A 15,959-nucleotide genomic window follows, 5' to 3' on the forward strand; every position below is an offset into this window, starting at 1 on the left:
TTCTGCTTCCTCCAAGTAAAAAAAACAGCTATACTCCCCTCCTGTCCCGCGGCATTGTTCCCATGGTTTTGGCACTGGTTCTCCCAGGGTTCGCATGACAGGTCATGTGATCCCTTCTGCCAATCAGCGGTCTCTTCACTGTCCCCTCCTTCGGGCAAATCAGACATCCAGACTAAGGGTACTGTCACACTCTGCAACTTTCCAACGATCACGACCAGCGATACGACCTGGCCGTGATCGTTGGAAAGTCGTTGTGTGGTCGCTGGAGAGCTGTCACACAGACCGCTCTCCAGCGACCAACGATGCCGAGGTCCCGGGTAACCAGGGTAAACATCGGGTTACTAAGCGCAGGGCCGCGCTTAGTAACCCGATGTTTACCCTGGTTACCAGCGTAAAAGTAAAAAAAACCAAACAGTACATACTCACATTCCGGTGTCCGTCAGGTCCCTTGCAGTCTGCTTCCCGCTCTGACTGTGTGCCACCGTAAAGTGAAAGCAGATCACAGCGGTGACGTCACCGCTGTGCTGTGCTTTTACTTTCCGGCCGGCAGTCAGTCAGAGCGGGAAGCAGACGGCAAGGGACCTGAAGGACACCGGAATGTGAGTATGTACGATTTGTTTGTTTTTACTTTTACGCTGGTAACCACGGTAAACATCAGGTTACTAAGCGCGGCCCTGCACTTAGTAACCCGATGTTTACCCTGGTTACAAGCGAATGCATCGCTGGATCGCTGTCACACACAACGATCCAGCGATGACAGCGGGAGATCCAGCGACGAAATAAAGTTTCAAACGATCTGCTACGACGTACGATTCTCAGCGGGGTCCCTGATCGCAGTAGCGTGTCAGACACTGCGATATCGTATGGATATCGCTGGAACGTCACGGATCGTACCGTCGTAGCGACAAAAGTGCCACTGTGACGGTACCCTTAGTGAGACCTGCGTGTACTTTCACTTCCTCCAGATGTCTGATGTGCCCGAAGGAGGGGACAGTGAAACTGTTGCTAATTGGCCATAGGGATTGAGTGACATAATGTCACGGGAGCCTAAGGAGAACCAGTGCTGACACCACTTGGTTGGATAACCTGTTTAAAGTAAAGAGCAGTATACAGTAGAATACACACACATTGGATGAAATTAGTATTGAACACGTCACAAATTTTTTTTTTTACGTAAATGTATTTCCACACAGGCAAAGAATTCAAACCGTAGATGTCCATAAATTTAATTGTGTAATAATGAGAAATGACTTGGGGAAGAAGTATTGAACACGCTTGCAGAAATCCATCTTTGTTGGTGATGACAGCTTCAAGACGACTCCTGTATGGAGAAACTAGTCGCATGCATTGCTCAGATGTGATTTTTGGCCCATTCTCCCACAGCAACACTCTTCAAATACTGAAGATTCTGTGGGATCCTTCTATGAACTTTGAGCTTTTGTTCCTTCCATAAATTTAGTATTGAATTCACGTCAGGTAAATGGCTGGGCCATTCTAGCAGCTTTAATTTCTTTATCTGAAACCAATTGAGGGTTACCTTAGCTGTGTGTTTGGGATCATTGTCTTGCTGAAATCTCTTCCCTTGTTTTGTGTTCATCATCCTGGTAGATGGCAGCATATTTATATCAAGAAACTCTCTGTACATTTGTTCATTCATCCTTTCTTCAATTATATGGTGTTTGCCAGTGCCATATACTGAAAAACAGCCACACCACCATGATGTTACCACTTCCAAACTTCACTGTTGGTATGGTGTTTTGGGGTGATATGCAGTGCCTTTTTGCCTCCTAACATGGTGTGGCATCCAAAGATTTCAATTTTGACCAGACTATTTTCTCCCAGTATTTCACAGGATTGTCTAAATGTTGTTGAGCAAACTTTAAACACCCTGGAACATGCTTTTTGTTCAGAAATGGCGTCTTACGTGGTGAGCGTGCATACAGGCATGGAGGGTTGAGTGCATTACTTATACTTTTCTTTAAAATAATTGTTCCTACTAATTCCAGGTCTTTCTGTAGCTCTCTATAGGTGGTTCTTGGCTCTTGGACAACTCTTCTGATAATTATCACCCCTCTGTTTGCAATCTTGCGGGAAGCACCTTGTCAGGGATCGCTTATGAAGAAATTATGTTCTTTCCACTTCCAGATTATGGCTTAAATGGTGCTCAGTGGAACCTTCAGTCGTTTAGAAATTCTTCCTTAACCAGTGGCATCAGTATGTTTTGCAACAATAAGGTTGTGAAGGTCTTAAGACAGCTCACTGGTGGTTACTCATCGTGAGATGATTCTCTTGTGGCACTTTGGTGACGAGACACCTTTTTATAGGCCATTAGTTGAATCAGCTGATATTATTTTTCACTAAGTAACTGGATCGCTTTCTAATTACTGATAAATTTCAGCTGGTGTTATGACATTCAATGGATTTTTGCACATCTTCACGTGTTCTATACTTTTTCCCTATGTTATGTGTGTGTATATATGTATGTGTGATATATATATATATATATATATCATATATATATATATATATATATATATATATATATATATAAATATATATATATATAAATATTTATTATGCATGTGTGTATATAGATTAGAAAATACCATAGAGAATGTTTTCATGTCTCAGCCTTAGTTTCACTAACCCACTATTATTCGGCTTTTTGACTAATATTGTCTTTTATGGTGGAAGGTAATGCTACAATAGATATGAGTGTCATCTGCTTCATGGCGATTATCACCATTCCATCTGATCATTAAACATTTACATTTCACTTCCATGTTTCATTTCCAGAACATTTTCTGTTGGTCTCACTTTAGAAACTAGGAAGGATCTTTAACTGGAGCTCCATGAGACGGTTAATGAATGTTAGTAAGACCCGGTGCATACGACTGTAGACAGTCCGAGGAAAAAAATCCCAGCATCTCCTAGTTTGATCCAATCTATATTGAAATCACGCTCGGCTATGCAAGTCAATGAGTGCGTGGAAATCATCAGACTGCATTCAGATGACATCGGAGTGCAGTCTGATTTCCGTGCTTTGACACAATGGAGGAGATGGAGAAATGTTGTTCTCCATCTTCTCATGGTATGCTCTGATTCTCTCATCTGAGAGATTGTGGTCACACTATGCTGACACTCTGATCAAATTCTGATCAGAGTTTCATTTGCATAAATTGCCCATTTCTATGGCCATCTGACCGTAGCCTAAGATAATAGTATGACTTCACCTATGATATCACGATACGAGGGGGTACACAAAGTAAACAGTAATAGTCTTCTGGAGTGTGCGGCGCTTGTAGTACATCTCCTGCCGCATGTTGAATGTACATGAAACCTCTGAATTAGTATGCCAGCTGACATTCTTGGGGAAGGTTTCAAAGTTGGATTCAATGATTCAAACTTTCTCCAATTTAGTTTTTTTGTTTTTTTAATTATTACAATCAACCGCCCAAACTAAGGAAAATGTGAGGAAAATTAATTAAGCCAAAATAGGTGTAAGACTGAGCAAATCATTAAAAAAAAAATTACTAGCGCCAAACATACCCACCACATGAACATCAGCGTGCATAATAACTCAGAAGGGATCCATGAACATTCACCTAGCGGCAGAAGCCCGTAATACAAGTGACCTGCCCTCCAGGGTACGACTTGTTTATTTTGTGCCTCAACTCATGCGTTTTAGAGGTCCATTCACCGTACCGATACCGTATACGTCCCTCACTTCTGTCTGTATCATCATAGGACTCGTAGCACCTTGACCCCATCACTAATTACAGAGGCACAGCACCGTACACACAAGTGTGGCTGCGCCTGGTTCTTATATTGAGCTGCAATATAAAGCCCAACAAACCTACTGTGCCTGTGTGAAGAATAAGAGGCCATTCTATAGGTCAAACCCATTCCAATCAACACTGACCGCCTTTCCTAAAGATATGCCATAAATGTATATGCCTCAAGTTCTAATGGATCCTTAAATGTAATTGGTTTATTTTCTCCTATTAGACAAAATTCTCATGATCATTAGTTGATTATGGCAGCTCTGCTGGTACTACCGGGAATCCCTATAGAATACTGTATGGCTTAATTTGGCTTCCAGCTCTCCCCACCAGTTACCAAGTAATCCCTCCATGCTAATCTGCATAGGCATGTGTATCACTAACCTTCGTGTCAGAATTAACTGCAGTAAGCTCTTTTCTCCCTGGCTTTGTAGTTTACCCCGCCTCGCAGTGGTATCTTCTGAATCAGTAAGCATGCGGGTGAGTGAAGAAATGTATTGTATTCTCTACATTACGCTTGCTGTGTTCCTATTCTTAGTGCTTCTTAATATTGCTGTGCAATTCTTCCAAAGTATGATTGGCACTTGTCTTCCATCATTGTGAACATCCATCTTTCTCTTCCATTTTTTGTTTCATTCTTTAATATATATGACATCTTTCCATATGTCCCATCATGCTTAGCAAACATTCAGATTGTTTGTCTATTCCATTGTTGTAGTTTTTTTCACTTAAAAAGACAAGTAATTTAGATTTTTGGCTGTAAAATATTACTGTTATTGCTTTTAAAAAATTTCATTTGGACTATGACTTTTTCTATGTGAAATCAGGCACTTATAACACTTTTCCAGTTTCCCTAGCAGATCTCCGATAATATTTCTCACTGAGAGACTTGGAGTCTACATAGACAAAATTCTGAAACCATTTGTGGTGGCATTGAATTCCTATGTACGGGACACCACCGATCTGCTAGGGATACTGGATGGGATTTTCCTGGATCCCGACACGATACTGGGGAGTATAGATGTGGAATCCCTATACTCCTCTATCCCACATGAGAAAGGATTTGATGGCTGTGGACCATTATCTGAGCACCAGAGGTAGACAATATGACAGGCATAGCAAATTCATATTGGAAGCCCTAGAATTCTGTCTAACCAAAAATGTGTTTTTGTTTGTTCCACCACCTCAGGGGCACAGCTATGGGCAGCACTTGTGCCCCATCTTATGCCAATTTGCTCCTGGGCTGGTGGGAGGAAACCATAATCTTGGGTGACCCAACACAATGCCTTGATAGGATTGTGTTGTGGTTATGATACATTAATGACATCCTGGTCATATGGAAGGGTGATGCAGAGAATTTTGGAACCTTTATCAGTTAGCTTAATTCTAATGACATTGGCCTTCGGTTTACTTACAAGGCGAGTTTAACTAAACTAGCCTTCCTTGATATTTGGATTGAAAGGAATAAAGATGAGGCAATTTCCACTAAGACCCATAGGAAAGAAACGGCCACCAATTCCCTCTTAAGGTGTGAGAGTATCCATCCTGTCCCCCTTAATAGGGGAATCCCCAGGGGGCAGTACTTGATGATACGCCGCAATTGCTCAAATATGGAGACCTTTCAGGAACAAGCTAGGTATCTTCAAGGAAAATTTTTGGAAAGGAGTTTTGAGAGGCCTGTAAAGCATCCAAAAAAGAAAGGAAGGACTTGCTGGTCCCCAAATCAAAGAGGGATGATGACACAACCATCCGTTTCATCACTAAATATTCCAATAGAGCAAATGACATAAGGGCCATCCTTCAAAAACATTGGGGGGTACTAATGATGGATTCAGATATAAATGGACAAATTGCTCCCTTCCCACAAATCACTTATAGGAGGAGTAGATCTCTTGGTGACAGACTGGTACACAGCTATTACAAATCTAAAGGTGTAACGGGATTTTTAGGAATTCAGACCAAAGGCTGTTTCAAATGTGGCAACTGCAAAGCTGAATCGCATCCACCAAGGTGTTCGATGTTACTGGTACTATGTACTCCATCCGGCATTTCATTTATTGCTGCACGAAAGGTGTCATTTACAAGGCAACATGTGAGTTCGGGATGGAGTACGTAGTTAAAAGCAGAAGGGAATTTCAGAAAAGGGTTAGTCAACGCCTACGGGACATCATCAACAAGGGATAAACACCTGTGGCCAATCGCAACTACTATATAATTGTCTAAGGGTCACTTCCGTCTGTCCTTCTGTCTGTCTGTCTGTCACGGATATTCATTGGTCGCGGCCTCTGTCTGTCATGGAAATCCAAGTCTCTGATTGGTCGCGGCAAAACAGCCACGACCAATCAGCGACGGGCACAGTCCGGCAGCAAAATGGCCGCTCCTTCCTCCCCGCAGTCAGTGCCCGCTCCATAATCCCCTCCAGTTAGCGCTCACACACGGTTAATGGCAGCGCTAACGGACCGCGTTATGCCGCGGTGTAACGCACTCTGTTAACGCTGCTATTAACCCTGTGTGACCAACTTTTTACTATTGATGCTGCCTATGCAGCATCAATAGTAAAAAGATCTAATGTTAAAAATAATATATAAAAAAAAAAAAATCGTTATATACTCACCGTCCGTCGGCCCCTTGGATCCAGAACAGGCCTTCCTCGCGACGCTCCAGTGACCGCTCCATGCATTGCGATCTCGCGAGATGATGATGTAGCGGTCTCGCGATATACTGAGTGGGCTGTGCGATATACTGCGTGGGCTGTGCGATATACTGCGTGGGCTGTGCGATATACTGCGTGGGCTGTGCGATATACTGCGTGGGCTGTGTTATACACTGCGTGGGCTGTTATACACTGCGTGGCCTGTGTTATACACTGCGTGGCCTGTGTTATACACTGCGTGGCTTGTGTTATATACTACGTGGCTGTGTTATATGCTTTGTGGGCTGTTATACACTCCGTGGGCTGTGCTATATACTACGTGGCTCTGCTATATACTACGTGGCTCTGCTATATACTACGTGGCTCTGCTATATACTACGTGGCCGGCCGCAAACAATCAGCGACACGCGCAGCCCGGCTGCGAATTGGCGCGGGATTTGAACCACACTTCGCTAATTGGTCACGGGCGGCCGAATCCTGTGTTTTCAATGTATTATTCTAAAATCTTCATAAATAAACTACATACATATTCTAGAATACCCGATGCGTTAGAATCGGGCTACCATCTAGTAAATCATATTCATCAAGGTGACATAAAAAAGATTCTTTATGGGAATTGACAAAATCACATCCCCAGTGAGAGTTGGGGATTGGGACAAACAGATTCTCCAAAGAGAAAGTCGTTGGATTTTCAACCTAAGAACGGTACATCACCAAGGGTTGAATGAACAACTGTTCTATAGCTCATTTCTATACGTTTAGTGCCACCCAAGACTGGTATTATTCTCTCTATAATTAGGGACGCTAGCCTGCACATCTTCAAGGGCCCTCTTCTATTATAGGCAATTGACAGTGTTTTACTCATTCACTTTAGTCCTCTGGTCATATTTCATTTACAGACACCCTACATTATCTCTTGTTTTTTGTCTTTTAGCTTAGTGAGAGCATGCAGGGACAGGTAGATGGGGTCAGCCTTCGTTGAGTGGGGACGCCATTTGCGCTGGTTTTTAGGGTGCCAACCTCTGCTGTAGGTAGGGCTTTACCAGCATAGGGATTTTTTAGCGCAGGGGTGGGAAACCTCCGGCCCGTGGCCACATGCGGCATGCGGTGACTTTTCATGCAGTCCGCGGGCAGGTCCCCGGAGTCCACAATGGTCGGTTGGCAGCCGTATCATGCCAGCTCTTTAACCCCCAAGTGCACGCAGTGTTTATTACAGAACGCTGGCTGCACATGAATGATGTGGGTGGGGTTAGCGCCAGGGTGGGTGGGGTTACCACCCAATGCTCTCTTGTCCTGTCCCGGAAGAGGAGCTGCTGCCAGAGAGTCCAAAGCGATCTCTGTGCCGGCAGCTCAGTGCCTGTTTGCTGGTGATTTCTGTTCCAGGTGATCCGTGCCCCTCAGCTATGTGCTGAGGAATCTCTGTGCCCCCCAACTATATGCTCCCCTGTGTTCTCTGTGCCTCTTAGCTATGTGCCCCCATGTGACCTGTCCCCCCCCCCCCCGTGATCTCTGTGGCCCCCGTTATATGCCCCCTGTGATCCCTGTGATTTATGTGCCCCCTGTGATCTGTTCCCCCTGTGATCTGCTCCCCAGCTATATGCCCCCCTGTGATTTGTGCCCACCAGCTATATGCTCCCTGTGATCTGTGCCCCCCAGCTATATGCCCCCTGTGATCTCTGTGCCCCCCAGCTGTATGCACCCCTGTGATCTAAGGCTCCCAGCTTTCTGCCCCCTGTGATCTATGTGCCCCCCTGCTATGTAAACCCCTTTGAGATTTGTGCCCCCCTGTGATCTCTGTGCCCCCTGTGATCTCTGTGCCCCCTTTGATCTCTGTCCCCTCCAGCTATGTACCCCTCTATGATCTGTGCCCTCCAGCTATGTGTGATCCTGCTATTTCTTTGCCCTCCCCCACCTTCTGGTGATCTCTGTGCCCCCCAGCTATGTGCCCCCCTCTGATCTTTGTCCCCGCGGTGATCTCTGTGTCCCCTCGGTGCTCTATGAATCCTACCCAGTGATCTATGTGCCTCCCCAGTGATGCCTGTCCTCCCTGGTGCTGTATATACCCTCTCCCCAAGTGCTGTATTTGCCCCAAGTGATATGTATATTCCCCAGTGCTGCAATTTCCCCAGAAGTGCTGTATATCCCGCTGGGCACTGTATATGTCGCCCCCCGTCCTGTTTATCCCCCACCAGTGCTGTATATAGCCCCCAGTGATGTATGTGACCTCACCAGTGATGTGTATTCCCCCAGGTACATATACCTCAGTGCTGTCCGTGTTTTTTAGTGATGTATATAGCCCCTCAGTGATGTCTATTCCCCCCAGCCTCACAGGTGATGAATATGTCTATGCCCCTTCTGTAATTTATATGATCCCAGAGTCTCCTGTGATGCATATACAGCAGTCTATATTTCCTATGTTATGTATGTACAGCAGTCCCAGCGTCTCCTGTGTGATGTATATACAGCAGTCCCTGTGTCTTCTATGTGATGTACCGTATTTTTCTAGACTAGAAGACGCACCAGACTATAAGACGCATCCAAGTTTTAGAGGTGGAAAATAGGAAAAAAAATTGTTGAAGCAAAAAATGTATGTTATTACGGGTAGAAGATGGTGCTGTGGGACCAGTGTGTTGTCTGTAAAGTACTATATGAAGACCCTGGAGGGTGAGTATAAGAATGGTAGCACAGGGCTTATATTTAAAGCACCACTCCAGCACTGGAAAATAACACTGGAGTGGTGCTTTAAGATCCCATGGGAGAACTATAACTCCCAGAATGTCCTGCAAATCCTATGGCATGCTGGGAGTTATACGGTATCAAAAAATCTTTATTAAATATTTTATACATACAATACAGACCAAAAGGTTCGAAACACCTTCTCATTTAAAGATTTTTCTGTATTTTCGTGACTATGAAAACTGTACATTCACCCTGAAGGCATCAAAACTATGAATTAACACATGTGGAATTATATACTTAACAAAAAGTGTGAAACAACTGAAATTATGTCTTATATTCTAGGTTCTTCAAAGTAGCCACCTTTTGCTTTGATGACTGCTTTGCACACTCTTGGCATTCTCTTGATGAGCTTCAAGAGGTAGTCATCCGGAATGGTCTTCCAACAATCTTGAAAGAGTTCCCAGGGGATGCTTAGCACTTGTTGGCCCTTTTGCCTTCATTCTGCGGTCCAGCTCACCCCAAAAGTCTGGTGACTGTGGAGGCCAGGTCATCTGGCATAGCACCCCATCACTCTCCTTCTTTGTCACATAGCCCTTACACAGCCTGGAGGTGTGTTTGGGGTCATTGTCCTGTTGAAAAATAAATGATGGTCCAACTAAACGCAAACCGGATGGAATAGCATGCCGCTGCAAGATGCTGTGGTAGCCATGCTGGTTCAGTATGCCTCCAATTTTGAATAAATCCCCAACAGTGTCATCAGCAAAGCACCCCCACACTATCACACCTCCTCCTCCATGCTTTACGGTGGGAACCAGGCATGTAGAGTCCATCCGTTCACCTTTTCTGCGTCGCACAAAGACACGGTGGTTGGAACCAAAGATCTCAAATTTGGACTCATCAGACCAAAGCACAGATTTCCACTGGTCTAATGTCCATTCCTTGTGTTCTTTAGCCCAAACAAGTCTCTTCTGCTTGTTGCCCGTCCTTAGCAGTGGTTTCCTAGCAGCTATTTTACCATGAAGACCTGCTGCACAAAGTCTCCTCTTAACAGTTGTTGTAGAGATGTGTCTGCTGCTAGAACTCTGTGTGGCATTGACCTGGTCTCTAATCTGAGCTGCTGTTAACCTGCGATTTTTGAGGCTGGTGACTCGGATAAACTTATCCTCAGAAGCAGAGGTGACTCTTGGTCTTCCTTTTCTGGGGCGGTCCTCATGTGAACCAGTTTCTTTGTAGTGCTTGGAAAAATATTTAGAATTGAGAGTCCTCAGTGGTTGATACCTTTTAATGGCTAGCTGAAAAGATGGTAACAAATTGCAAGCTTTCGAGACTACACAGGTCTCTTCATCAGGCAAAGACTAAAAGAAATTCTGAAGAATCACATATTTATGCACAACATTGCACAGAAAAAAAAAATCCATGGGTAAGACAGGTGACATGAAGCAGAATTACCGTGAGTGATAAACAGTAATGTCCATAAATATTGGGCCAGTTCTTAGATAAGGAATGTTTTATTGTCCTCTGATTGGGATCTGGTTCTGTTATGATGACCCCCACATGGTCTGAGGGGCAAGTTCCTTAGTTGATGTAAAAAGACATAAATCCATGCTACACATTCATTCCTGCACTGAGAGTGTCAAAGGTCGTCATCAGTTTATATTCCCAGACTCTTCTGTCTCTCTTAGATTTGAAGCTACCTTTTAACACAAGTAATTTCATGTCCATAATGTTATGATTTGGGAGACAAAAATGTATTGCCACAGGTAGATCCATTCTTTTTTCTCTTATTGTGTGGCGGTGAGAATTCATTCTTGTTCTAAGCTTTTGCCCTGTCTCCCCCACACACAGACCCCCAGTAGGACATTTAGTACAAATAATTAGGTACACCACATTAGAAGTGTCGCAGCTGAAAGTACCTGGTATCTTGTAGTCCTGATGTGAATTGGGGATCTTTATCTTGTCCGTGGTCATTATAAATGGACAGGTTTTACATTTTTTTCTGATTGCAAGGAAAGGTACCTGCAGCTGTTGGAGAGGACAGGGAGCTCTTGACAATGATGCTTCTTAGATTTGGGGGCTGCCTAAAACACAGTAGCGGGGGTCTGGAAAAATGGATTGTAAGCGTGCATCTTTTTGTAGTAAAGGTTGTAATTTCCATGCAGCTCCCCTTGGCACCTCCAGATTTGGATTGTAGGTAACTACTAGAGGTACCCGGTTATTTTCTTCTTTAGCTTTGTAATGTAGCAGATGACTCCTTGATATTCTGGTGGCTCTTGTAATCTGGTTTTCTATTGTTCTTGGATGGTAGCCCTGATTCAAAAAGGTCTTTCTGAGGCAACCAAGGTGTTCATCCCTATCCATGGGATAGATTTGTAGTGCTTGATGGTTTTTGCCACTGCAATTGGGGACACTTTCAAAGTTTTCCCAATTTTTCAGACTGACTGACCTTCATTTCTTAAAGTAATGATTGTCACTCGTTTTCCTTTACTTAGCTGCTTTTTTTCTTGCCATAATACAAATTCTAACAGTCTGTTCAGTAGGACTATCAGCTGTGTATCCACCAGACTTCTGCACAACACAACTGATGGTCCCAACACCATTTATAAGGCAAGAAATCCCACTTATTATACCTGACAGGGCACACCTGTGAAGTGAAAACCATTCCCGGTGACTACTTCTTGAAGCTCATCAAGAGAATGCCAGGAGTGTGCAAAGCAGTCATCAAAGCAAAAGGTGGCTACTTTGATGAACCTAGAATATAATACATATTTTCAGTTGTTTACCACTTTTTTGTTAAGTATACAATTCCACATGTGTTTATTCATAGTTTTGATGCCTTCAGTGTGAATGTACAATTTTCATAGTCATGAAAAAAAAAGAAAAGTCTTTAAATGAGATGCGTCCAAACTTTTGGTCTGTACTGTATATAGTGCAAAAAAAATATGTCAAGGAAAATTGACCCTAGTAAAACACGTCGGTCCAGGGCATCAATGCATGTACATAGTGAATATCATCATGGTAATAAAAAAGGCACTTTAAATCATAAAGGTATCAGTGCACCTTATCAGTCGTAATAATTACAGAAAAAATCTTTAAAGCCAATGCACATCACTAATTATGCTGACCCAAATGCACATATTACCACAAGAAATTAAAGTCGGATTTGTCAAAGACACTTATCATGAAAAAAAGTCCATGGGGCTGCCATAATGACATTGCACACCAAACTGAGAGACAGTGCCTTTAATTGCTTTAATGCTTACCCATGATGTGAGTAGAAAGATGCCCAGGTGCCAAGCACACCCCCTCTGACGCGTGGTTTCTGCAGGACCTGTGATGACATCATGAAGAGGGAGGGCTCTGTCCTGTCATGTGAAGCTCCAGCCTTCCCTCTTCATGACCTCACACAGGTCCTATATGGGAGCACCCTGTCGCCTCCTCCACTGGACACACGATCTCCCCAGCCGCTGCAGGAATCCGGTGCTGGGGAAACCATGTGGGTCTGCTGTTTAAGTGAAGAAATATTCATTTGCTGCTCCACGCTCACTGGTGGGTGGGGAAGCGGCTAATGAATATTCCTTCACTTTAAGCATCGGGACCACGTGGTTTCCTCAGTGCCAGAATCCTGCAGCGGAGACATTTTCCTGCCTCCTGCGAGTGCGATCCCACTCCGCCTCTGCCCCCTCTCCACGTTACATGTGGACCATAAGACGCACCCCACACTTTCTCCCAAATTTGGAGGAAAAGAAGTGTGTCTTATGGTCAGAAAAATACGGTATATGCAACAGTCCCAGCGTCTCCTGTGTGATGTGTATACAGCTGTCTCCGCGTCCTCTATGTGATATTGATAGAGCTGTCTCAGCGTCTCCTATGTGATGTATAGACAGTAGTCACAGTGTCTCCTATGTGATGCTTATACAGCAGTCCCATCGTCTCCTATTTGGTGTATATACAGTAGTCCCAGCGTCTCCTATGGTGATGCATATGATTTACAAAACTTATTATGACAAAATGTTGACTGCTCTCCTGGCTGAGACAAACTTGGAAAAGCAGCTGTGAGAAGCATCATGTTCAGTATCACCTACCATAACAGCTGCACCAAAGAGAAGCAGCTCCAACCGTCACGTTAAGGGTGAATTGCCATAATTAATTGTTTGACTAAATATACCGGGGTAATTTTCAAGGTGATCATTTTTGTGTGGCCCCCCGAATGATGGTAGAAATTTCCAAGTGGCCCCCGGCTGGAGAAAGGTTCCCCACCCCTGGTCTAGGGAGACGACAGGCCTTTATTCCTTGCAGCTCGGTGGGGTTCTCTATTGTCCCGTCATATTTCGTTGTAGTCCCTTCTTTGTTCCGCTATCCACCACTTGTTTACCACTCCTCTATTCCACCTTTCTAAACATGTTTCGTGCGTGTGCCCCTGATTGGTGGGGACATCTATACCTCATCTCGGTTGCCTATGGTCGTACAATCACATTGTCGGTTTGAAAACTCTACCATACCGGATGGAAAATTAGACAGCAATGAGAGAGATAACGGTAGCTGTCTTATCTAAAGTGTTTTTTACTTATGTTCCATATTTGCTACACTTTATTTTGTGGATGGAATTATGTAGATAACACAATAGATACTGTATCTATTGGTCCCATACTTACTGAGGGCAGTAATTATTACTCCCTTTATGTATCTGGTTTGGTGTTATAACACTAATGATCCAAATCTGTGAAGCGCGGTTTCCGGGGTGTATGCTTGCATGTCACCACCAGCAGCCTTGCACTCCAGTGACCGGACATGCGCTCCAAACACCGGAAATGCAATCCAAGGACCGGAAGGGCGTCACACGCCGGAGGCAGAGACTTGATGAAGTGTCTCTCGGGTCTTTTTAAATTGGACAGGCGGGTAAGACTGCAGATCGCAGCAAGCAATAGTCTTTTCACACTCCCTCTTGATGAAACGCATCGGGTGACGCTAACTATGACTGAGGCTTGGTTAATATCTCGATCTAAGAGAAGGCACAGAACAAATGTCTCCTCTGACAGATTGAGTGAGATTAAACCTTTTTGGCTTCTTTTTTTGTGGGGATACTGTTCACAACATGCCAGTATCCATAATACATGTCTTTTATGTGATAAATTACCAATGACAGTCATGATTTCGCTGACAGGGCTTTGCAGCGCAGTGGATGTCTGTTGGTACTCATAGGGTGGATTTATGGGCATTGATGTGACGTAGGGTCACATATATATTCTATTTGGACCCAGCCTTTTTCACCATATTTGACTATGTTTTGCAATAGCACTTGGAGCACTTTATACTATGCTATCTGATAAGTGGCGATATGTATCATATGGGATCTCATGGAAATGGTATAAATAAGTAGCTCTTATAAAGAGGATATTATTAAGACCCATTTATAGGTAATTGAGATTTATCAGGGTATATGGATAAGACCTCCCACAGGCAGCTGCAGTCAATTGGTCTACCAGGTCAGATTGATTCATAGGACCTGAAACGCTGTCACTCCCTTTTGCCGTTCTCTTCCTTTGTTTGTTGTTGGTAATAGGGCACTTTATTTTCACTGTGGTCCACTTCCTTCCATTTTGTTTTTTTTTCCTTTGATGTTTTTGCATGTCATATATTGGTCATTTTTAACATTATACCTAATAAAGGTTAAGTTTTAGTACATCCACCTTGCTATATTGATTTTTGTGGATTTATTTATTCCTGCTTACATACTGTGGGTCTGTGTGTGTGTGTGTGTGTGTGTGTGTGTGTGTGTGTGTGTGTGTGTGTGTGTGTGTGTGTGGGTCTGTCTGTCTGTGTGCGTGTGTGGGTCTGTCTGTGTGCGTGTGTGGGTCTGTGTGCGTGTGTGGGTCTGTCTGTGTGCGTGGGTCTGTCTGTGTGCGTGTGTGGGTCTGTGTGTGTGTGTGTGTGTGTGTGTGTGTGCGCGTGTGTGGGTCTGTCTGTGTGCATGTGTGGGTCTGTCTGTGTGGGTCTGTCTGTGGGGGGTCTGTCTGTGGGGGGTCTGTCTGTGGGGGGTCTGTCTGTGGGGGGTCTGTCTGTGTGCGTGTGGGGGTCTGTCTGTGTGCGTGTGGGGGTCTGTCTGTGTGCGTGTGGGGGTCTGTGTGCATCTGTCTGTGCGTGTGGGGGTCTGTCTGGGGGTCGGGGTGTGTGGGTCTGTGTGTGGGGGGGTCTGTATGTGTGTGTCGGAGTCTTTCTGGGTGTGGGTCTGTCTGTGTGTGTGGACCTGTCTGTCTGTGTGTGTGTGTGCGGGTGGCTCTGTGGGAGAATTTCACTGTGCTAGCGGTGATTTCATCGGAGGGAGGTCACCGCAGTTTTTTAGCCCGGCTGGGGAAGCAGCCTCAGCGGTAACCTCGATGAGGTGAACGCTGCTCACTGCTCATTCATCAGTGGTTCTCAGCCTGGACGGACGCATCTTGGTACCATCCAGGTTGAAAACTATTAACCCCCCAGACATGATTTACAGCATGGGACAGAATGTCGGACAGGTGCTGGATATTGTTGTTTTTTATTTTTGTTTTATTACAGGAGATGAGGGATTGAATGGGTATTAGGTGAGTACAACTGTATTTGTTATTTTTAAATAAAAAAGGATAAGCGTGTTGTTTTTAGTTCAAATAGAAGACTTTATTCTGGCTGTGTGTTTATTTACAATATAAATATTGGATTAGTAATGGATAGGTATCTCCATTACTAATCCGTGTGCTTGATGTCACCTGACAATACAAAGATGACATCAACCCCACAAATATTAACTCCACTTGCCACTGCTACAAGGCAAGGGGGAAGAGCTGGGCAAAGTGCCAGAATTGGCGCATCTAATAGAT

General features: G+C 44.3%; 1 protein-coding gene across 8 annotated transcripts in view; it reads left to right on the top strand.

The window, feature by feature from the left end:
- GOLGA4 (golgin A4) overlaps nucleotides 1-15,959 on the top strand; it is a 181,202-nt gene that overhangs the window by 163,416 nt on the left and 1,827 nt on the right. For 6 of the 8 annotated variants that reach the window (XM_077269344.1, XM_077269339.1, XM_077269342.1 and 3 more), the window contains one exon: nucleotides 4,217-4,262. The exons of the other annotated variants lie outside the window; for them this stretch is intronic. In XM_077269344.1, coding sequence (XP_077125459.1) covers nucleotides 4,217-4,246 — 30 coding nt within the window. In that variant the 3' untranslated portion in view covers nucleotides 4,247-4,262. The remainder of the gene's footprint in view (nucleotides 1-4,216; nucleotides 4,263-15,959) is intronic. 8 annotated transcript variants of the gene reach the window in all.

The sequence above is a fragment of the Ranitomeya variabilis genome, chromosome 6 (assembly GCF_051348905.1).
Source record: "Ranitomeya variabilis isolate aRanVar5 chromosome 6, aRanVar5.hap1, whole genome shotgun sequence".
In the NCBI taxonomy this organism is placed as follows: Eukaryota; Metazoa; Chordata; class Amphibia; order Anura; family Dendrobatidae; genus Ranitomeya; species Ranitomeya variabilis.